This window comes from Folsomia candida, unplaced genomic scaffold (assembly GCF_002217175.1).
Source record: "Folsomia candida strain VU population unplaced genomic scaffold, ASM221717v1 Fcan01_Sc008, whole genome shotgun sequence".
NCBI lineage: Eukaryota > Metazoa > Arthropoda > Collembola > Entomobryomorpha > Isotomidae > Folsomia > Folsomia candida.
In genome coordinates this window covers 6,387,926-6,409,227 of record NW_019091200.1, presented here as the reverse complement: position 1 = coordinate 6,409,227, position 21,302 = coordinate 6,387,926, and the positions used below count along the sequence as shown (strand labels likewise).

Here is a 21,302-nt window from a genome sequence, read left to right as displayed (position 1 = left end):
ATGTATGTACATACGTCAGTAATGATATGCATGTGGATAACTTGAGTAGCCCATCGCAATTTATTAAGCAGAAACGCATGACTTGACAGTTACATATTAATGATTGGTCTCATCACCATGAGATTCCCACATGCATTGTACAATTTATGTGTATGCAGTGCAATCACGAAATAAATTTAGTCGAGTGTGTTTACTATGCACACGTACTTTTATGCTTTCGGAACCGGTATCGGTTTTCGAATACTAAAACTAATCCAAAACTAACAAAGACCGTAAGATAATTATTTACATACAGGATGCAAATCATGCAAGATAAGAGTTGTCATCGGTCATTTTCGAAATCCTATTGTCAAAAAAACTCTCATTGTCACAAATCAAAAATGATCAGACTCTCGTTCGCTCTCACCAAATCACCACTCGTACGTATTCTGTTTCGTACGTAATTAGTGAAAGTTTTCATATTACCATTCATTATTCGTACTCGCCATTACGATATTTTGTGAAATTTATTAACTTATTATGAGCACAATGGGAGTGAATAAAAGTAAAACTATTGACATTTTAGTGTTATGCTTAGTGCTTGCGCTGAATTTGGAGTTATGCACTTGCAAAACTGTGACCGTACCGTTGGTGATTAGTGAGGGTGCCGTTGCCCCCGATAACTATGAACAAACTGGGATTCTAATAAATGGCCAATTTCCAGGCCCTCCAATCGTTGTTGACAAAAATGATATTGTGGTCCTCCAAGTAGTAAACTTACTCCCGAGAGGTTTTGCTATGCATATGCATGGCGTCTTACAAAGAGGTACACACATAAATATTCACATTACTTAACCTTTTAAGCATTTTGACCATGTATGTCATGGCGAACAATTTTACACGAAGTGCCGGACGAAAACACAACAATTAAAAAGATCCGTCCTTAGTTACATATATCAATTTTTTACGAAATTTATTAAGTAATTATTGTCGACTTTTAATCACATCGCAACGTTAAAATATTCGGATTACATCCAAAGACTGACTTTTTCTCGAGTCGTGATTTTTAGCCCGAACCAGGGCTTATGTAATTGTCATGTCAGTCGAACTGTCGAACGAGTTAACCAATTTTGACCAAATTTGGTGCAGACATGTATCTGGGCAATGCAACGACCGAGTTAGAAGATGGGTTCGATCAGAAAAGTTTTGAACCGGTGGGGGTCATATAAGTGGGTAGGGTATTTTGCACCAAAATTTCAAAATTGTTGTAGAGAGCTGAAATTTGATACAGAGGTTGCTAATGGCTCCTAATAGAAAAAAATAACTTCAGGTTGGAAAAATTTTAATCTTGAGGGACCCTGTGGGGTGACCCATACTGATTTTTAGAAATTACTTTAAAAAGATGAAATCCGGCACAATGGTACTTAATGGCTTCTAATTAAAGAATATGAAGTTAAAAGTGAGTAAATTGCAACCAGAGTGACCCTATGGGGTGACCCATACTGATTTTTCAAAATCATTATATCGAGCTGAAATTTGATATGGAGGCTGAAAACCACTGCTGGATAGCACATACATACAGCTTAGAGCTTCAGGATGTTAAAGAAGCCCACTGGTCATGGTGGTCAAGACACATGATCTGTAACTTGCTCAAAAATTTGGGACCAAATAATAGAAACTATCTAACAAACTTTTAACCATCCACAACACGGAAGTTGGTGATATTATGTTGGTCAATTCGGAAAAAAATTTAGAAGCGGGCTCTGACTTATTGAGTCAGGGACTATGTCCCTGACTCGGGCTATATGGAGTCTGCACTGTAGGTTTTATCTATTAGGAGCCATTAGCAACCTCTGTGCCAAATTTCAGCTTTCTACGACAATTTTGAAATTTTGGTGCATAAGACCCCACCCACTCAGATGACCCCCACCGGGTAACCAGTTAACCGATTTCGCCCATCTTCGAACTCGATTCCTAACTTTGTCCAATATGCACATGGTAAAAATTTCAAGTCGGTAGCTTGTGTTTAAAGAGAGTTATCCTGTTTACGGACGGACGGACGGACGGACATGACGGTTCCATAAGCCCTGACTCGGGCTAAAAAGCTGTGGAAATTATTATTTTCGACTTCCATGTATGTCATGGTCAAAGTATTTTCTTGCAAAAACAATCGCCATGACTTTGATGGTATTGGTCCTGCAATGCAAATTTTTGCGACCATGACTAACATGGTTTTGGTCTTTCGATGTGTAAAAAATATGACATGAACACCATGGTTTAGGAAACTTGGTGTAAAATTTTTCTCCATGACATTCATGGTCAAAGTTCATTCCCCATTTTCGACTATAAAATGTAAATGCTTAAAAGGTTAATGGTCACAATTTTTTAAAATCCAATTTGTCAAAAAAGTTTACGCATTCTATTTTTTTTTAAATTATGGTCCAGAGTCCATCGATGCTGACGGAGCACGTATGTAACGCAATAATTTTATTTATGCCCATGAAATATATTATGACTAATAATTAATTAATTAATTATGATTCATAATAGCACACATAACACAAGAACCAATTGCTCCCAACTCCACGTATACGCACCGATTCAATGTTGGTCATCAATCTGGAACTTTTATGTACCACGCCCACACGGATCTCGATTTAGTGTGGGCATTTGGTCCGTTGATTGTACTTGAGGATGAGGAAACCATTAATTCAACGATGCAATATGACGGAGAAGTTACTCTTGTCCTTAGTCAATGTTGGCATGTTCCGATATCCGAAATTTTAAATGGGTTGACCGGCGCTCCATTTGAGGACGTTCCCGACACAGCTTCTCTCCTTATTAATGGACGATCCTGGGGCGAGTGGGAAGGTCACCGGCACAAGGCGAATTCGACAAATGGGAAGGAAGGTAAAGATATATATGCATTTCAAAATTCCCAAAAACAACAACAAATTTGAATGGCGACAATGGAGACAATTTCGATAACTGTTTTTGATTAGGAACGCACTCTGATGGCTACGAAGTGATCACGGTGAAACAAAATGAGACGTATCGTTTTCGAGTAATCGGTTTAGGAATGGACTCGATGTTAGCTTTCACCATAGAGAATCACACAGATCTCCAAATCGTTGAGGTGGATGGGACCCTAGTTGACCCCGTAAGCGCGGATTATCTTCAACTCAACTCTGCCCAGCGGTACAGCGTCCTTGTCAAAATGGATCAACCAATTGGAAATTATTGGATTCGAAGTGAAATGCTGCCAGGCCCTGGACCACAAAATGGTCGTGCTATCCTCCATTACGAGGGCGCAGACGACCCTTTGGAGATGAGGAAGCAAGTCTTTTCTGGTGAGACGGACGAACTTGAATTGGACAATTGGGTACTGAGCGAATTGCACCCGAGGAATAATTTAACCAGTGGAAATGAAGTAGGTGGAAAACGTATCTCATGTATTAAAATATCTACCAAAGTTAGATAACCGAACTTAATTATTACCAAATTTACAGCTAGTTTACCCCGTCCCTCAAACAATTCGTCGAGAAATCACAATTTCTTCGTCTCAACGTGTAAGTTTAGACAACACAACGAAATTCGACATCAACGGGGGCCTTCACCGTCATAAAGGACCGTCCCTCCTTCACCAAGTTCTTGCTGGTCAGGACATCCTCACTGATCGTGAGAATGGCGTATTTGAACTGATCATCGGGGAAGCAGTCCAGATCGTTTTTCAAAATAGTATGAGTGACGAAGGAGAATGTGAACAGCATCCTTGGCACCTGTAAGATTTTGGGGATTATTGTGCCCCAGTAGAAAACTTGACATATTTTTGACCTTCTAGTCACGGGCACACGTTTTACATCGTGGGGAGTGGACCGGACGGATATGACCGAGTTGTAGACGGGGGACGAATCAACGAGGAAATTCGAGCCGCTAACGGGACTCACGTTTTTCGCTTTCGTGACGTGGTGACCCTCTTCCCCGCCCAGACCGTGGAAAATACGACGGTGGGGGCGCCCTGTGGGTGGAGTGCGATCAGACTGGTTGCAGATAATGTCGGAATTTGGCTTGCTCATTGTCACCTGACACCCCATCAGATTATGGGAAAGTGGTTTGTCCTCTATGAACATGACGAACGGAAGCGTCTCTACTAAAACTGTATTATGCATATTTCCTAGGAATGTTCAAATAAATGTATGTATCAATTCTATGCTAAAGTCACCAGTTTGTCCTACAAAATCATGACACATACTTAAATAATATAGACGATCCTATGGATTATTCCAGTATTTAACTTGTAACTAATTCATGTCAAACTGCATTTCTTTCATCGTAGTACAAATGTGTTCTTCTTATCGTCCTAATTTCCTCCTGCTTATCAATATCCGTAAACTGCCCTTGTCCGTGAGACCGGAAGAAATAAAGTCGTCCGATTATACAGTGTTTCTCATGACTATAAATATCCCAGGTTGTAACGCGAATGGTATTTCATTCTCGTCTCGAATGAGTAATGTCCTTACTATTCCTGCAATTCATTCTTTGATAAAGAATTATCTCGGTTTGGCATTTTTCTCAGACTGTGAAACTCCTCTCCTCCTCGTGTTACTTGACCACGGCTCAAGTAAAATACAGTGCGAACCAAGTTCACTCTTAATAAACTGGGAATCATGTAAATTATTTCGTCACTAAAATGGTGCACATCCCGACTTTCGACTATGTTTTGGTCTACTTCCGCTTCATGTCGGCATTCTTTCCTAATATTTCGCAAGAAAATAGTCTCGAGTCGAAAAACGTGTCGTATTATATCAACGTGACCTCAACTTACGTTGGTTCTGGTGAGACGATGGAAAGCTGCAATTCAACCATTAGACGGTTAAGGTGTGAAATAGTTTCAGACTGTAACGAGAACAATATTTTTACTGGATTCGAGTTTACGTGGTATTTTGATAACTCATCAATTTCAGCGAAAAATAACGGCCACGTAATAAAACAAGGTGTCGGATCAGATTTCCAAAGTGTTGACGTCAACGTTAAAGATTTCAACGGATCGTCAGTCTGCTGCCACGTTAATTCGACCACGCCAACTATTTATCATTTCAGTGATGAACATTGTGTCACAATTTTATACGAATTCGATTTACCCAAAAACAATGCGGCTCTTGAAAGAAAGATTCCCCAACCACCCAAAATTTCGCCAATTAAGTTGCACGCTGGCATGATACAGTGTCGTAGTGCGATCATAATTTGGAAATACAGTGATCAAAATGAGACCATTTTACGACCAGGAGTGGAACACGTGTTGGAATACAAGGTCTCCAGGTTGGATTGGAAATCTGCGACGAAAATTAGTATTGGAAAGCAAGATGCCGTCTTGGTGCAAGGGTTGACGCCTTGGTCCATGTACCACTTCCGGTACATATTTAAATACAGCTAATATTATGAATTATGTATTTGGAGATTCCGCATCAATTTATTTCTAATTCCTTGATCAGGATCTTGTCCATTTATGAATCTGGCACGACCTTGCCATCCTTATCAATTGTGGTCCAGACGCCAGAAGATATCCCCGACGGTCCTGTCCAAAACGTAACGGTGAGTCGGATCTCAAAGTTAAAAATTTGGACAGATCTTTGACATTATTTCCCCTTATTTGTCACAGGTTTCCATTGTAGACGACTACACCCTCTCCATCAAATGGAAACCACCCCCTCGCTCCACCTGGAATGGTGCCCTCCTCGGTTACAATATTGGGTACAAACGGATCACACAAAGTGAAGATCATGACGACGATGGGATGACGAGCTCTAAAGATTCCTTCAGTTTCATCGTCCTCACGAGTATGGAACTGCTCGGGAAAATGTGCGAGTATCACATTTCCGTTCCAGAGTAAGTATTTGTTCATCAAAATCTGTAACATTTTTCTAAATTTTAAAAACTATTTTTTTAGTTCAACAATCCCGTACACAATTGTCGTCCAACCCTTCAACAATGTTGGCCCTGGTCCATTGTCATCCCAGGTCAAGTCAAAATTGAATTAGTAAAGAATTCACAAAAAAATCAATTTGCAAAATATATGGCAAATAAAAAAAATACTTCTTATACTTCTTGCTTTATATCCTTTACATATGTATTTTTTTTATTTGCACAAGAACTTACTACGTACATAAATACGTGGTAAATATTTAGATCCTCCTCCACCAAAAGCATTTACATCAAGATAAACTAGGTTAATTCAGGCCTTAATCAAACATCACTTTGAAAAATCTTTGTCTGCATGTGCATCATCTCCAATCATCAAATCAATGTCACCCATCATGTCATGGTCAGGCAGTGTCTATGCGCAGTATACAAAGTACAATGCAACGCTGCAACCTTCACAACTGCAAATATATGTGCATACATACATACATAAACCAACTTGGAAATCTCATTTAATTGGGTTAGCAAAGTCAGATTGAGTGAAAGACCGGTTTCAATCTTCATCTTCTTGACTAGTTCATGCAAATAGTTAAAACTCTTTCTCATGTTTATATTTGCATCTCGACACAATAATTACTTGTATATCAACGATCAAAATTTGGTGATGATAACCGATCAAAGTAGGCGAGGACCTATTTTAGTTTTCTTTTCTCAAGTATCTATGCACATTAGCCGATTTGTTGTCCATCGATAAAGACAAAATGATGACCATTGACGATCAATCAATAGCTCTTTCATTGCTGTTTTGAAAAACTTTTACCTCGTCTAAAATAATATGTGGAACAAAGTGTTAACTTTGTGCGGAGTGAGTGGCATATGCATAAACATAAACTTTCGTTCGTATCAAGCTGTGCATTGTGCATGCATTTTGCATATTGACTTGGCTTCACTGAAGAAGATGCAGTTTAGACGGAAAGTAGTTTATCATGCTAGTTTTATTCGAAACTTGATTAAGGATTCATTTTAGTCGCCGAGTTGAATTGAGTAGTCGTGCAAAATATTTAGCACGCTTTCAGTTTTTATCTCATTTTTCAGCATAAATTTAGTTACATACTTGGTCCATTTCAAGTATAATTGTTAACGCTGGATGCATCTTTCAGCAATAATTGTTAAGTTTTGACCATGTTTCTAACCTTCAAACATTGGAAACATGAAGCAGTATTTTGGAAGAAAGTGTACCATTTTTCCTTCCTCGTCATAATATTCAGCAGTCCGTTCTGGATTCTAGTCAGTGCTAATGATGATGGGGTAACTTCCACGAACGGAGATGTGGTACAGGATGACGTCGAAATGACAACGACATCGTTTATCGAGTACAAAAATATCGCGTCGGAACAAATTATTCCTCAAAATCTCCCACCTCCAACAATTCGGGCGAGTTTCGTAGAATCTGGAGTTGTCAAAGAGGTCTTGAGTGAGATTGAGGGTGACACCTTGGTCCTGCCTGTGGACAAGTTTGACCTCCACCTGGGTCAGGATGTGCCAACAAGGTCGCTTAGGTTAAGTTGTAACGCGTCGTTTCCGGTTGAGTGGATTTATGAGGGATTCGGGGTGAGGAATTTAAATACAAGAAAAAATCTGTACATTTTGTATAATTTGTGTAATTTTTAAGGCTCCATTTCACACAATTTCGAAATCCTACCGACACATTACAAACTTTTCGGACCCGTCGACCTACACTTTCTCAGTATTTCTTGATCTCATAAAGAACGACGAGAGAAATTCTGGAAAGTATGAGTGTAAAGGGATTTCGCAAAATGCGACGGGTCGGACTTATTTCAATCTTTACGTTCCAGGTGAGAAATTGCATACACAATTTACAATTACTTGTGATCCTGACATATCTCATTCCCTGACTCATTTTGTATGCATTTGTCAGGAGAAAATTTGTTCCTCTTTGTGAAAAGTCAAAAGACTGAGCTGACAAGAAATTCAACAAAGTTTGTCGTGCCGTGTCCCATATCAAACCCACGCTATGCAAGTTTTATCAAGCTCTATAAACAGAGTAGGATTAAGTCGGTAATTTATTAATTGAATTAGATTTTTTACAAGGCCCATTATTAATTTAAATTTAACATAAAATCATATCCACCAGAAACCTGCAAGAGTAACATTCACGTTTAATTACGATCCAAAAATTGGATTCACTGTACCGATCGAGGTCAACCAACCACTTAGCAGTTACAAGGGAAAGTACTTTTGCAAGGAGCCCATGACTCGTAAAAGCTCGGAAATTCATAGCGTCCTCCCACCAAAAGGTACACATATTGAATAACGAATTAATTAATTATGTACACAATTAACCTCGAATCCTTCCCTTTTGCAGATGAATATGTCCAAATAATTCCTAACACTAAATTCGTTTCCATTAAACCCGGACTGAAGCAGGTTTTTATTTGCGCCGGTAAAATATTACTTACCTTTCATTAACACCCTCGGTACTATTTATAGGCATCAAAATTGTCACTATTTTCAGCCAAGGAAAATATCACTCTGACCTTCGCCGGCGATCGACAACCCAGAATAGTTGACTTTGAAGTAAATCCAGCCTCGCAGTATCCGTTCGTCGCAACGTTTGAAATCCATCCTACCAACGCCTCCTCGGAACACACAGTCATCACGTGTGTCACCACTAATGACGAAGTCCTCCACACCTGGGAGTACAGCACATACGGTAAGCATGACCAGACTTGATTTCCAACCCGACTAGAAAATAACAACGTGTAACTTTAGATGACGTGTCGCTCCAAAAGTTTTACTTTGATGCTCAAAAGCGATATCAGGATGCTCGTTACGTCTGCTGCTCAAATTCATATTACAAACCGAAACTGGAATACACCTTTTGTCGTTCAGAAACTGAGTGTTCTATGAAAAAATTGACATTTGATCAGGACGATGAGACAAAGGACTCTCTTTTAGGGGAGCATAGAGATCGGATTTCAACACTAAACAGCTCATGTACATATTTCAATCCTTATCTTAAGTACACGCTGCCTTCGGGAATGCTCCGATGTTCCGTGCAAGGAGTGAATGGTTTCGTGTCGCGAGATTTCATGTACTATTTCAATCCGTACAGGATTTATCAGGGTAAAATTTTATGCAAAACATGCGTGCCAATCTTTGCCCACTTTTTGCTAATTAATTTGTACATATGTATTTTTATTTTTAAAGCTTACACGGATGACAAGTTTGACGCAGGAAAAGTCCAAGCTAGCGAATCTATCATGAAACTTTCGAAAACGTCGAAAAACGCACTTGTTGGGGAACGGCAAAGATTTCTGTGTTACTTTTCCGAACTATTTTTAGCAAATGGGATCGTGTGGAGGGTCGAGTACAATAATGGAAGCTCGGTGTTCTTGGATAGTTCGTGTAATGAAAATATTTTTTACATTTCGAAATTTTTCATTATTTTGAATTTCTCTGCTTTTCTTTAGATGATAATATGAACTCTAACACGTCCTTTAGTCAGATTGAGATTAAGTTTAATGATACTAGTGTGAGAGCGATTCATTGCTATGCTCCAGTTTTATCGTCTCGAACAACATGGAGAAATGTGACAGGGTTGATATTCGTTAGGGGTAAGATAACTTGATAACTTATCGATTATTGCTAAGATAAGACAAAAAATATAATAATTAGAATCACCACAACTCCGGGCATCAATTCAAACCGAATCGGGCGAAGTCCTGAAACAAATTGAGATCAATTCTACTACCGGCGTAATCCTGGATAAAACAACGCTAGAAATTCTAAACAATTCTGTCGACGGAGTTTCCGGGTCAAAACTTAACACATTTTTTGCCCTGGATTGCAACGCGTCGTACCCCGTCGATTTTTCTTATGCTGGAGAAGGGGTGAGTTTATACGATTTGTATGAAAAAAATTCTGAAAAAATACTGACCTAAACTATATTTTCAGTCACCAAATCTGGAGTATATTGCAAACCGGGTTGTAAACGGTTCCGTCCTAGACGCCAACGCGTACGGGTACTCGGCAAAGCTCAGATTTGGCGAGGTGGACAATCAAATCGTAGGTCGCTATTCTTGGTAAAGTTTCAGAGGTTTTAATAACAAAAGGTTCACAAAATAGTATCATAATTAATAATATTTCATTACAATAGCATCAGTTCGACAAGGGAGTTTGGACATCGCAACCAGCAGGAGAACATTCTGGCAAACGTTAACGTTTTTGTTCCAGGTTAGTAAATACTCGTTAAACGAAGCGTAACAAATCTAGGTTAAATTAATAATTAATCAACTTTATCAGGGAACAATTTGTTTGTAAGTTCGGACAATCAAACGTACAGAGCGTGGGAATACAGGGATTCCGTTCTCATTCCGTGCCCAGTGACGGATCCGAGGCCAAATATCACCCTTTTGAAATACAGCAATGAAACGGTTCAAAACAATTTTTAATGAAATTTGGAAGAAAATATTTTGAATTTAAAAAATTATCTTTCAGAAAAAGTTCCAACCCCTAGAGAACAGCAAAATACCAATAAATTTTGATCCCCTGTACGGATTCAGCCTCACAAAAAATCACACCTCCAGTTTGTACGGTCTTTACAAGTGTTTCAGTCCTGAACAGAACCAAAGTTCGGGAATTATTCAAGTTTATTTGCCATCAGGTAAATGATACTAACTTTTAGCACACAATAAATCCAACCTGTACCATTTGCTCTTAATTCTAGACGCCATCCGTGTTACTCCATATGTCAAAGAGATGCAAATCCTCACAAATGAGACCCAGTCGTTTAAATGCGAATCCAAGGAAAATGTGACCATCACCTTCTCCGATGATCCCACCGGAAAACTGAAATATAGAAATATTACCCATGATGTCGACTTCTCCTCCCACTATCCCTACATTGCCACTTACGAAGCGAAAATTGGAGATCTGACGAATCTGACGCTCATAAATTGCACCAGTATCAACGAGTCGAGGTCGATGCATACCTGGGAAATGTATCCGGGAGGTACGTACTTAAATTTAGTGCATGTTTCTATTAAATCTTTTTACAAAATTGTGTAAATTATGCCATGAAGACGGTGCCTTCATCGACCAACTAATCTATGACAATGTTACTGCCGAATTGAAATGCTGCACCCAACCGTTCCGAGTACCAACTTTAGAATGGGTAAACTGCAGCTCGGGTAAATTTCCTAATACAAATTGTTCTAATTGTCCGAGTAATTAGCTTAATTGTCCATTTAATGTGACATGCAGTTACGGAATGCACCCTGAAACAGTCTGCCTGTCTCACTCAGAACAAGTGTCAACCTGGCGATTACGTTTTAACCGAAGAGCTCGACAAGTCCAAGGTGAACAACGGTTGTCTCACCTTCGATGTTAAGGAGAGACCGCACGGCCTTTTGAAATGTGTGGTGAAAGGGGTGCACAAAATCGTGGCGCAAGCCATGGTCTATTATTACGATGAGGAGAAAGACTACGAAGGTACTTATTGACAAAATCCTTGCTCCGTTTAAATTATGTTTCTTCTACATGATTATTCTTAATGATGCACAGTACACGACGGGTACTTCCTGGGAACAAAGATGTTTGACAAATTTTCCGTCCCAAACGACAAAATTATGAAGTTGACGAGAGATTGGCCACCAAGCAGTCAAAATATCACGAGGGGGGAGAAAGTCAGATTTGATTGCGCTGGATCAAAATTTTTTGTCTCGTCGACATTAAAGTGGGCTCTTGAAGCGACCAATGGAACCATGTAAGTGTAGACACCTCTTAACAAAGCAATTTATTTAGGCACATTATGATATATTATTATTTTATTTATTTTATCTAGATACTACATGTATGGAAAAGGTGAGTGGATATCATGTGCAAAATAATACACATTTTTCGGTTAACTATAATGCGCAATTTTAATTAATATCTAGATATTTCCAACTACACTCAAGTCCGGAGTCAATTAGATATCGAGTTCGACACCACAACTTGGAAATCCATATTTTGCATGGCACCCAACTGGAAGGAATATTTTGGTTGGAGAAATGTCTCAATGCCACTAGCTTTTGAAAATAGTACAAGTAGTAGTATTAATAATACCCAAGTATTTAACCTGACTTGATCTACTTATTTATCTATTTATTTATTCATAAAATCCTATTTATTTTTATATTTATCCTATTTCTTATCTAGTAGTATTTACACAAGAAAGTAATAAATTATTTTAAAGGATGACATTATTGCAACTAATTAAAATCGGAGAGATTTATTTTATTGCTGTGGAGTGGATGACACCTTCCTAACCGAAAAGGATATTAAATATGAAAAAAAAGTCGTAAAATGTTGGATACCAATGTCAAGGTGTGTATGTATATAGGTACACATGGCATTTGTAAATTAAATATAGCAAAAACCGTCCCATTTTAGTAATTGAATAGTTAATTTCGTTGCACCGAGATTATTAAACTCCATTTCCATTAGTAAAGTTAAATTCGGGACAAGTTGAAATTTTAACTTTGTATGCAATTGCTAAATTAACCTCCATCCGATAATGTGCAGGGTAACAATTCTAATTTCGGTAGAATAAGCACGTCAAAATTATAGACACACTTTTTTCTTAGACAGGTGTACATCCCACCACTAAAATAATCAAAGGACCGGATTCCGAGGTTGTAATAAGATGTATGTACCTACTTGTATGTATGAAATTTATAGCATTTTACACACAAACTCTGAATTTTATTACATTGTATTTTATACTTTGTATAAAAGCAGTCTCACATCGACAACGTTTTTCTCACTTGTAAAACAACATTATAAAATTGGACAGATTCTTAAACTAAAGGTTAAAATGAATTGTCAAACTTTTAGAGAAACATATTTTCTCCTTCTTCTCTTAATTCTCAATTTGACCCTCATTTCCTCTTCATATTCGTCTTCTCGAGCATCAAAAAAATATTTCCAAGTTGCCAACGATTGGTATGAGACGACTTATCAAAGTACAACTCCAAGTCCTCCTCCCTCTCAAAGTGAATCAACATCCACACCCCGAATTCTTTTCCCTCCCGGAATTTCGCTAGAATTTCAACCAACCTTGACCATTCCATTCATCAACAAGGACGCTTTTGGCATCGGATCCTCCTTTAAGGTGTCATTTCCGGTCACAAGTGAGCAAAATAATATGCATGCATAACAAAAAATGTGTCAATTCAATTAATTATTGTTCTCCAACTTTCAGTCCTACTGGACAAATTGTCCTTAAACAGTTGGAACGATATTAAAGATCTTGAGACCGAAATTGTTCTGTGGGACAATAACAAAAATGGGTTCGTCAAAGCGAGGAAGAAACGCTCCAATAATTCAACAACCCAAGAAAATTTTAGCCTCTGTCGAAAACTTTCTCTTCAAAAGCTTGCCTTATTCAAGAAATTGGAAACTTTCGCGAGTTCCGTGAGCAATAGTTGGGCTTGGAATTCTAGAGTTGCAATGACAGGTGAAGACTGCCTGCTGAGAACGATCTGTGAAATATACTATTTTCCCATAACCGAAGAATTTGGCGTGTTTGGCGACCTTCTGAGGGAGTTGGTTAGGTCAGGGATTTTAATTCATGTAAATAACTCAAGTAATAATTTGGCTGATATCGTCTTATCTTTTACTTTCAGGGCTGACCGGTTCCCCACGAGAGAATGTGCAAATGGAAATAATGACATATTAACAAAGTACTTGCAAGCCCAAAAACACGGAGAGAAAGGTTCATGTAAAATGTATCATAGTAAATGCATTAAATCATTATTCTATTAAGGGTGGTAAAAGTGTTGTTTATTATCGATATCGTGTTTAATATCACATAACCCACACTTTATTGGGTCTGGTTACACCCATTTCTGCCGTCTCGAAAAAATTTTGTACTGACAATAAAAAGGAACCCTAACGTGGCTAAAATGTAATAATTACATATTATATGCTACATAATTATCATATGGACTTATCATTAAGTATGTAAGAACGCCCTCCTTGCATGCAATTTAGAAATTAAATATCATTATACGCATTAAATAACATGATCTCGTTTATTATCATAATGATGATGCAAACCATGCACATTACACATTCCATCTGTCCAATCAAGCCAGGATTTATTATTATTAGCCAAGGACGCTCGCTTCCTTGTATCACATGCCAACTCAACTCCCCAAGAAATCCTAGTGCCAAGAGAAACTCGAATTGTTTAGATTTTTGAAATGTTTTAAAACGCATAACAACGAAACATTTCTTCCTTGGTGTCGGGTTTTGTTTCCGTCGTTGTCACACCCGAAACACATTTGTCTGATGCCTGTTGCTGCGCCGAAGTTGCTGCTCAACGTATCGATCTGTTTGCAAAAGTTGAACTGATGCCCGGTTACCCCGTCCGTAGACTTTCTCCAGTTGGGTGTTGTGCTATTTTATGTACATCTCTTCTTAATCCAATCTCATCTCATCTCTCAAGAACATTTATTTATAATCGTCTTAAAAATATTGTGTGGTGTGTGTGGTGCTGAAATTAAAAATTTCTCGTAATCATGAACGAGAACGACGGAGTCCGTTTCGGCATCGACACGGACTCCCTCATCAACCTTATCAAGTCAGGGGTCACCTCTCCAGCAGAAGTTGGCGAAATATGTTCAAAATTGCACACCTCGACGGAAGGTCTGCCCTCATTTCCTGCCCATTTAAACCTCCGACAAGCATCATTTGGTCGGAATGATCTCATTACGTCGCCACCTCCACATTTTCTCAGCTACTCGGCCTTCCTTTACAATTCTTATTCTCAGCTACAATTCACCTTCATTAGAAACATTTTACTTATCATCATCTTTCTGTCCTTGGCGCACTTCGCTCTCATTTTGGTGATTAAGGATGAAGCGGACGAGTTTTGGTTTTTGGGATTTTTCGACTTCTTAGAAGTTCTGTTGCTTCTCGTGATTCCGATTTGGTTGGATGCCAGTCGAGACTATAAAAGACAGAATGGTATCTCGGAGACGTTCCAACGCTTGGGGGCGAGTGGGGCAAATTGCGAGGTGATGCGAAATGGACAATTTCAGACGCTCAAATTTAAGGATATCGTGGTCGGGGATGTAATAGAGGTAACATGCTAATTTAGTTTTGAGTTATTTTGTCACAAGAAATTTTGTATTGATCGTGTATTTTCATTCCAGCTTAAAGAAGGCGACGTGGTCCCTGCGGACGGACTTTTGCTGGAGAACAATACTGAGATTGTGTTCTATCGGGGGAAATTAGTCACGAAAAATATAGGACTTTGTTGTACAATGGGGTCCGTCATTTCCAAAGGGGAAGGTGAGAAGCACGTATTTTTCGTACTCCCCACTATAATTACGACTGGTCTTAAATCGGCTATTCTTCTCAGGTATCATGGTCGCGACATGTGTAGGACCAAATGCTCAATTAAGTTTACTAGCGAATGGTATAATAAATGGATTCAATATTAAAAATCTTCTTGAAAATATGATTAAATGTTAAAATTTACATTAATTTATATTTAGAACCACCACAGCCAAAAGAAGTCGTTTGGGCTCCACTACTACTACGACTTGGTAAGTATTATAATTTAACCATATCGTCCGAATGGAAACATGACCAATTGTGTACAAAGATAATTACTTATATTGCAGCCGTATTCCTCGGAGTTCTCACGACATCCTTCATGATCACCCGTTTCTCCATTAACACTTATTTGATAAACCAGTCTCAATTTTATGCGAAGCACTTGCAGTTCTTTTCCTCATGTGTGGGGCATGGATTTTCAAATTTTATCGCCGTAATTCCTCTAACCCTTCCATTCGTGAGTGTGTGGACATTTCATCACAATCCTGACAAGACCAAGGCACGCGTCGCGATTTCAAAATTTCTACAGTTCAGAGTAACCATCAATATCGTTCTGGTTCTGCTCGACATTGTGCAAATGCATTTCGAATCATCAACTAGTCTGTCTAAGGTAAATAAAAATACAGCAGGGGCGAATTATCGTTAAAAAATCACTTTATCCCCATTTTATAGAACGTGCAAAAAGCATGGATTCATTTACTCTCCAATTTGCTCGGGATTGCAATATTTCCTTCCGATGTGACAAAAGAGGTTATCAAAGACGGAAATGTCATGCCGTCACAAACCGTGAAAAATATATTTGGACAGATTTTTTTCCAATTTTCGATAGTAGTAGTGCTCAAATTTTACAGTGAGTTCTGCACTTTATATAAATTGACTAACAATAAGAATTTTAATAATAATACAGTTTCAAAAAAACAAAATGTAATAATTAATTATGGAATTTGTAGGCGAAGGTCTGATCGATATTCCATTGGAACCATTCAACGAACCCAACACCCACAGCACCTTGATTTTCAATACACTCGTTTTTATGACGCTTTTTCATGTAATATGTGTCAGGGGATCTCGAGGGTCGGGAAGGAATTTTTTCTCAGGGATTCTTCGCCATAAAAAATTCTGTTTTCTTTGGATTCTCATAACTATTATCCAGGTGAGTTATTTGTCAATTATTGCATAAATGTCATAACTGATTTCTTGTATGAAATTTACAGATTTGCATTGTCCAACTGGGTGGACTTACCTTTTTCACGTACCCGTTAAGAATTTCTGAGTGGCTTTACACCTTATGTTTAGCTCTAGGAGTATTTTTATGGATGCAGGTGCTATTTTGTGTGTGCTGCTGTACAAGGTATGTAAATTACGTATTGACCATAAAATCATGTCGTAATATTTGTCGACATACTTATTTTACTATGTATTTAGTACTGCCGACCAATCGTCAAGGGCTGTCGATTATGTGCCTGACGAATCCAGCGTTTGAAGAAAGGAGTGATTTTTACTTAACATTTTTTACCTGATTATTACGAATAAATTCCTGGCTAATTTTCGTCACCCTGTTTTCAAACGAGATGAATGACCTTCATGTTTATGTTTTTTTACTATACGTAAATTCATAAGTGAGAAACATGTCAAAAATTATTGTACTAATAATTAAAACGATTTTCCAGAAAATTACTACAACTAACTTATAATTTTTCCATATGCATATCATTAAGCATTATATTAATTTTTTATTGTTTTTGAAGGAATGTTAAGGAAAGAAAGGGGAATAAATCCAAACTATACCCACAATTTACAGCTAATTACTTTACTCAAGTTATGCATGTCGCAAAAATTTCCAGTTAAATAACCTGATAAACAACCAGCGAACCACGTACAGAATTATCTAGTTGCACATTATGTACCTATTCGTGGAACATAATACATATAATACGCCTTTCATCTCAAGTCATTAGCCATCTGAGACCAAAACCAATTATTATTGCATCTCTTGCTCATTAAGAATAATACTCGCCACAACATTGTAAATACATTACATATTCAGAGTTAGTCGACGACATTTTCACCTCTTTCAGTGAATCATCTGCATTTTAAGACAATTGCTTTAGTCAATATATGACTCAGATATTTACTCTCAAGGAACAATATGACTCCACTAAAACTCACCGTCACAATTTTGTGCATCTTGTCCGTGGTATGGGACGATTTTATAGTACATTTGGTCATTTTTGAATAATTATTCTCACCACAGGTTTCTGGCCTGTCTGTCGCAGTTGTGTCTGGCTGGGCAATTTCCATCAAGTACCAATCCTTCGACGAACTCTACCCCAAAGGGGAAGAAGTTGGAAAAAATGCCACTCTTGGTACTCACAAAATATGGGAACATCTGAAAATGAGTTGGGCATCGTCACAAGTTAGAGATGCGAGTTTAATAGGGCTCTGTCTCGCGACAGGTGTGATACAGACGTTAATTGCCCTCATAATACTGTACGGATGGGAAAAGGTCAGACTCATGATGGCTGCAATTCCAGTAAATTTAGAAGAAAAGTATTAACATTTTCCTCTAATTTTAGGCTAGCGAGAGAATCTTGGCGTCAAGATTCATTCTTTGCAATATCATCACTTTCCTCGTCTTGCTTGGTTGTGTCATCGTCACCTCTTCGGTGGACCATTTATCAATTTTGAAAATTCCTCTCCCACTGCGTCAAGCATTTGACCTGAGCGATGACAACCAATTCATCGCGTTCCTCGCGTTTGGCATTAACTCTTTCACCGTTTGGGTAGTCTTTGATCTCGTGTATTTGCTAGTTAACAATGTCATAATCTGTTGTTTTTTAAGAAGATCAAGCACAACGGATCTTATCATAGTGGCCGTATAATAAAAATGTATATGGTGGCAAGAATTGCACACTTTTTTGTAGGTAAAGCTAAAATTTTAATTCATGTATAAGTAGAAGCCTACATACATTTCAAACTTATTGTTACATTAAACCACCATGGCAGGTGTCCGATTTATATTTGTAAATCGAACAACAAGAATTTATAACGGTTTGCGACCAAATCGTTTGACAAAGGGCATTTGAGCAATAAACAGGAACGCAACAAGTAGAAAGTGCAACAATTTGTATACAATAAACAATGTTCAAAGCAGGAAAATTGTTGTCACATTTCAATAGTATGGCAAAAGAATATGAAGTAAAAAATATATTAAAAGGCTCTAGTCCTTGACTTTCACAATTTTTGGTGTCCCGAGAACCTTCTTTCTTCCACGCCACATTGACTTGATGATGAAACTTGTCGCTGAAATAAATGAAACAAAAAAATCAAATTGTTGTAAATTGGATGAAATTTTCATCATGAAAATAATTTAATAATAGCTTTGAAATTGTGCATACCTGGGAAAACACCAAAAAGCAAGTAGATACGCATCAGTGCGGGGAAGTAAAATGTCGCATTTAGTGAATTTGGCAACAAAAGGGAAAACTTTTGTGTCTCTTCAAAGAACGTTATTGCGCTAAAAAAAATTTTTTGAATAGAATGATCACTGTCAACCTGTCGATAGATATTGTTCCTTTAAGCAACTTACTTGAATATAATAACGCATTCACTCAAGATACCCATCGGATATAGTGGAATCCAGCAACTGTATCTCAGCCAAGTCATTAAGTACGGTTTCACGTTGTACATTTGCATCATGTAGAACGGGTAGCGAATGATATCCGCGAGAGCCCAGATGTAAAACAAGAAGAAAATGAAAGAATGGCTATGTAGGCGAACCTCTGGATTAATAGTTCCGAAAAGAATCACGTTCCGTCCCATGATCTGTCATACAAAAGAGATTTTAAAAATGTGGGACTGGCACTCGATAACTTTTTAACCCACCTGCATTATGGACATGGGAATGCTTGTCTTTGTAAAGCCAAATACAGCATGAGCGATCTCCAACATTTGTAGAATTTGGCAGTAGCACATTGTGAATCCGACAAGGTCAAAAGCTTTGTGAGTCGCTTCTACACAAATTCAAACACACATTCTATCATTGGTAAACAAATTCCAATTTCTCTAATAACTAGGCATACATACCTTGACCATCTTTCAAGTAGCGAATGGTCAGCACAGAAACAATGTAGAGATATCCCACAAATTGAAACAAGTTGTACAAAAAGAGATATACTTTCCGCAAACTTTCAACTTTGTAACCAAACTCCTCCGTTCTCAACGAGTCCATCATATTTGGATAATCCTTCATGATATTCGGCTCAAGTTCTGGTTCATCATCATCTGGGCTTTTCCACCGGTCGAAATCAACCTGGAATTGATCCATTCCATATTTATAAAATTGCAATTTCTGTCAACAATAGACTAACCTTTAACCACGCCGGTTTTCGATGCGTCGTCGTAACTTTTGACCACCATCCATTCTCCTTCTTTTGAAGGTGGATCGTAATATCACGATCAAGAACGCGGAATGTACTTTTCTGCATCGAACAGACAATATACGTAACAAACAGACGATTAGCTTAACTAAACGAGAATCTACCTTTGGACAAATATCGTGTGGCAAATCAAGTTCGAAATGGTATTCACATTCTCCCCGTGCACCTTCTCCAACAGCGTCGAACGACACTTTCGAATCTTCAATATTGATTTTAGGGTCCTTAAATGACATAATAAAGTAGTAAATATGTAACATTTATAGTTACCGTTATTTTTCCAATACCTTACAAACACTCACATACCTTCACATTTCGAATGTCCACCCTCAAGCTGATACTGGACTCGGTTTGCGCCCAGTAAACGAAGGGGCTTATCCCAGGCGAGTCAGGCGTTCCACCCACTGGATTCCGGATATGAACCCAATCCCCTGCAGTAGTTGACGCCGTCCGCATTGTTAACTTAACTTGAAATTAAGTTTTTTTACGCCAAATCTGACTCAAGGTGCCGACGACCAACTAATGGAGTTCATTCAAAAACAGTAATTAATAATACATTTTCGTACTTTCGTAATAAAGTCAAACAGGTAAAGTCAATCATGATTTATGAAACAGGGGCGCTGTTACAGGGCTCAAACTTAATGTAAACAAACAGAACGAGAAGTACACGTTAAACCGAATGGTGAAAAAACAAAACGTAATAATTGTGCATTAAATATTCACTTACTCACCTTGCGACCTTATCCACTCTAACTAGTCCAACACCAATGCATAAATTGACTTATTGAGGAAAGTTAACTAACGCTAATTTGATTGCTATCTTAATTTTTGCAGAAAATCTAGAAGTTTCACTGTATTATTGTTATTGCAGCAGTGAGATTTCTGCAGCTCTCGTTTGCCACAGCGCTCGGTTGTCGTTTCGCTACAAAGGTCGTTTCGCAAAGCTGAGGAAAGTGAGATTTTTGACGTTCTTGCATGAAAATGAATCAATTTTTGACATTTTTGTACTTTTTCAGAGCTTGATATTTCCCATAATTTCGACATTTGCTACCTTTCACCGTTTTAAACTTCGTTCGAAATTCCCCATTATTTATCATTATTACTTTATCAATTTCCAATTGACAGCGACGCAAAGTACTTCAAGTTTCAGATGGTTTATTGTGTTAGTTTATTACGTTAGTTTGTTTAGTATAGATCTTATTCCAAGAATTATACATTTATTTTTTTGTCTATGTACATAAAACTTGTCCTAATTACTGTTTGTTAATCAAGCAAATTGAGCCATTCATCAACTTCCATCCAACTTGCTCCATCGTTGCACTTTAATTATGTAATGTGTCTTCATTTCTGTTGGACAGTTTGCCAATTTATGTCTATTATTTGTTCTGTTTGATGCCCTATAATCATGCCATCATCATCATCACCACTACCATCTTTGATGGATGAGGATTAATCGATTAATCCCGCACATGTACATCTATCTATATGCACAAAAATAAAAGGTTCTTCATCTCATAAAGTAACAATGTCATTCATATTTAATCAGCTCGTTAATTT

At 37.9% G+C, this 21,302-nt stretch overlaps 7 protein-coding genes across 8 annotated transcripts; 6 read left to right on the top strand and 1 right to left on the bottom strand.

Moving 5' to 3' along the window:
- The first annotated feature begins 187 nt into the window (after positions 1–187).
- Positions 188–4,196, top strand: LOC110853443 (L-ascorbate oxidase). The gene is made up of 6 exons (XM_022101711.2): positions 188–805; positions 2,425–2,448; positions 2,530–2,889; positions 2,982–3,409; positions 3,489–3,760; positions 3,821–4,196. Exons 1-6 carry the CDS (start codon positions 520–522, stop codon positions 4,131–4,133), a joined length of 1,683 nt encoding a protein of 560 aa, XP_021957403.1. The 5' UTR covers positions 188–519; the 3' UTR covers positions 4,134–4,196.
- A 133-nt stretch (positions 4,197–4,329) lies between these two features.
- On the top strand, positions 4,330–6,092 carry LOC110853444 (receptor-type tyrosine-protein phosphatase delta). The gene is made up of 4 exons (XM_022101713.2): positions 4,330–5,391; positions 5,472–5,571; positions 5,639–5,865; positions 5,927–6,092. The coding sequence occupies exons 1-4, from the start codon at positions 4,670–4,672 to the stop codon at positions 6,015–6,017; spliced, it is 1,140 nt and encodes a 379-aa protein (XP_021957405.1). The 5' UTR covers positions 4,330–4,669; the 3' UTR covers positions 6,018–6,092.
- Positions 6,093–6,912: 820 nt separating this feature from the next.
- On the top strand, positions 6,913–12,177 carry LOC110853607. The gene is made up of 20 exons (XM_022101892.2): positions 6,913–7,509; positions 7,571–7,754; positions 7,838–7,977; positions 8,054–8,216; positions 8,285–8,362; positions 8,435–8,632; positions 8,692–9,045; positions 9,130–9,327; positions 9,393–9,536; positions 9,598–9,812; positions 9,877–10,004; positions 10,079–10,155; positions 10,225–10,355; positions 10,420–10,585; positions 10,649–10,933; positions 11,004–11,111; positions 11,185–11,412; positions 11,485–11,686; positions 11,765–11,784; positions 11,859–12,177. The coding sequence occupies exons 1-20, from the start codon at positions 7,081–7,083 to the stop codon at positions 12,047–12,049; spliced, it is 3,639 nt and encodes a 1,212-aa protein (XP_021957584.2). The 5' UTR covers positions 6,913–7,080; the 3' UTR covers positions 12,050–12,177.
- Positions 12,178–12,742: 565 nt separating this feature from the next.
- On the top strand, positions 12,743–13,964 carry LOC110853606. Its single transcript, XM_035854549.1, has 3 exons — positions 12,743–13,094; positions 13,166–13,517; positions 13,590–13,964. The coding sequence occupies exons 1-3, from the start codon at positions 12,779–12,781 to the stop codon at positions 13,726–13,728; spliced, it is 807 nt and encodes a 268-aa protein (XP_035710442.1). The 5' UTR covers positions 12,743–12,778; the 3' UTR covers positions 13,729–13,964.
- Positions 13,965–14,158: 194 nt separating this feature from the next.
- On the top strand, positions 14,159–17,114 carry LOC110853523 (plasma membrane calcium-transporting ATPase 1). The gene is made up of 9 exons (XM_022101800.2): positions 14,159–15,050; positions 15,123–15,261; positions 15,332–15,388; positions 15,468–15,518; positions 15,597–15,919; positions 15,982–16,159; positions 16,260–16,462; positions 16,524–16,660; positions 16,735–17,114. The coding sequence occupies exons 1-9, from the start codon at positions 14,487–14,489 to the stop codon at positions 16,790–16,792; spliced, it is 1,710 nt and encodes a 569-aa protein (XP_021957492.2). The 5' UTR covers positions 14,159–14,486; the 3' UTR covers positions 16,793–17,114.
- Positions 17,115–17,298: 184 nt separating this feature from the next.
- Positions 17,299–18,222, top strand: LOC110852951. Its single transcript, XM_022101136.2, has 3 exons — positions 17,299–17,506; positions 17,564–17,815; positions 17,886–18,222. The coding sequence occupies exons 1-3, from the start codon at positions 17,459–17,461 to the stop codon at positions 18,189–18,191; spliced, it is 606 nt and encodes a 201-aa protein (XP_021956828.1). The 5' UTR covers positions 17,299–17,458; the 3' UTR covers positions 18,192–18,222.
- Positions 18,223–18,230: 8 nt separating this feature from the next.
- On the bottom strand, positions 18,231–20,619 carry LOC110852950 (very-long-chain (3R)-3-hydroxyacyl-CoA dehydratase). Of its 2 annotated transcripts, none has more exons than XM_022101134.2 (9): positions 20,477–20,619; positions 20,052–20,264; positions 19,853–19,969; positions 19,680–19,790; positions 19,396–19,621; positions 19,195–19,322; positions 18,899–19,134; positions 18,708–18,826; positions 18,231–18,612 (listed from the first exon to the last, which is right to left on the bottom strand). In XM_022101134.2, the coding sequence occupies exons 2-9, from the start codon at positions 20,199–20,201 to the stop codon at positions 18,530–18,532; spliced, it is 1,170 nt and encodes a 389-aa protein (XP_021956826.1). In that variant the 5' UTR covers positions 20,202–20,264; positions 20,477–20,619; the 3' UTR covers positions 18,231–18,529. The 2 variants fall into 2 exon arrangements, with proteins under 2 accessions (XP_021956826.1, XP_021956827.1); XM_022101135.2 differs by having other exon boundaries at positions 20,473–20,610.
- Between the last annotated feature and the right edge of the window lie 683 nt (positions 20,620–21,302).

Coding starts and splice junctions, on each gene's coding strand:
- LOC110853443 (XM_022101711.2), top strand. CDS start 520: ATGAGCACAATGGGAGTGAATAAAAGTAAAACTATTGACATTTTAGTG. Junction 3,410..3,488: donor ATTTAACCAGTGGAAATGAA/GTAGGTGGAAAA, acceptor CCAAATTTACAG/CTAGTTTACCCCGTCCCTCA. Junction 3,761..3,820: donor GAACAGCATCCTTGGCACCT/GTAAGATTTTGG, acceptor TTGACCTTCTAG/TCACGGGCACACGTTTTACA.
- LOC110853444 (XM_022101713.2), top strand. CDS start 4,670: ATGGTGCACATCCCGACTTTCGACTATGTTTTGGTCTACTTCCGCTTC. Junction 5,392..5,471: donor TGGTCCATGTACCACTTCCG/GTACATATTTAA, acceptor TTCCTTGATCAG/GATCTTGTCCATTTATGAAT. Junction 5,572..5,638: donor GTCCTGTCCAAAACGTAACG/GTGAGTCGGATC, acceptor TATTTGTCACAG/GTTTCCATTGTAGACGACTA.
- LOC110853607 (XM_022101892.2), top strand. CDS start 7,081: ATGTTTCTAACCTTCAAACATTGGAAACATGAAGCAGTATTTTGGAAG. Junction 7,755..7,837: donor TTTCAATCTTTACGTTCCAG/GTGAGAAATTGC, acceptor TGCATTTGTCAG/GAGAAAATTTGTTCCTCTTT. Junction 11,112..11,184: donor ATGGGTAAACTGCAGCTCGG/GTAAATTTCCTA, acceptor TGTGACATGCAG/TTACGGAATGCACCCTGAAA.
- LOC110853606 (XM_035854549.1), top strand. CDS start 12,779: ATGAATTGTCAAACTTTTAGAGAAACATATTTTCTCCTTCTTCTCTTA. Junction 13,095..13,165: donor GGTGTCATTTCCGGTCACAA/GTGAGCAAAATA, acceptor TCCAACTTTCAG/TCCTACTGGACAAATTGTCC. Junction 13,518..13,589: donor CTTCTGAGGGAGTTGGTTAG/GTCAGGGATTTT, acceptor TTTTACTTTCAG/GGCTGACCGGTTCCCCACGA.
- LOC110853523 (XM_022101800.2), top strand. CDS start 14,487: ATGAACGAGAACGACGGAGTCCGTTTCGGCATCGACACGGACTCCCTC. Junction 15,262..15,331: donor CGTCATTTCCAAAGGGGAAG/GTGAGAAGCACG, acceptor TATTCTTCTCAG/GTATCATGGTCGCGACATGT. Junction 16,463..16,523: donor TTCTCATAACTATTATCCAG/GTGAGTTATTTG, acceptor TGAAATTTACAG/ATTTGCATTGTCCAACTGGG.
- LOC110852951 (XM_022101136.2), top strand. CDS start 17,459: ATGACTCCACTAAAACTCACCGTCACAATTTTGTGCATCTTGTCCGTG. Junction 17,507..17,563: donor TTTTGTGCATCTTGTCCGTG/GTATGGGACGAT, acceptor TTCTCACCACAG/GTTTCTGGCCTGTCTGTCGC. Junction 17,816..17,885: donor TACTGTACGGATGGGAAAAG/GTCAGACTCATG, acceptor CTCTAATTTTAG/GCTAGCGAGAGAATCTTGGC.
- LOC110852950 (XM_022101134.2), bottom strand. CDS start 20,201: ATGCGGACGGCGTCAACTACTGCAGGGGATTGGGTTCATATCCGGAAT. Junction 19,791..19,852: donor CACACGATATTTGTCCAAAG/GTAGATTCTCGT, acceptor TGTTCGATGCAG/AAAAGTACATTCCGCGTTCT. Junction 18,613..18,707: donor GCTTTTTGGTGTTTTCCCAG/GTATGCACAATT, acceptor CATTTATTTCAG/CGACAAGTTTCATCATCAAG.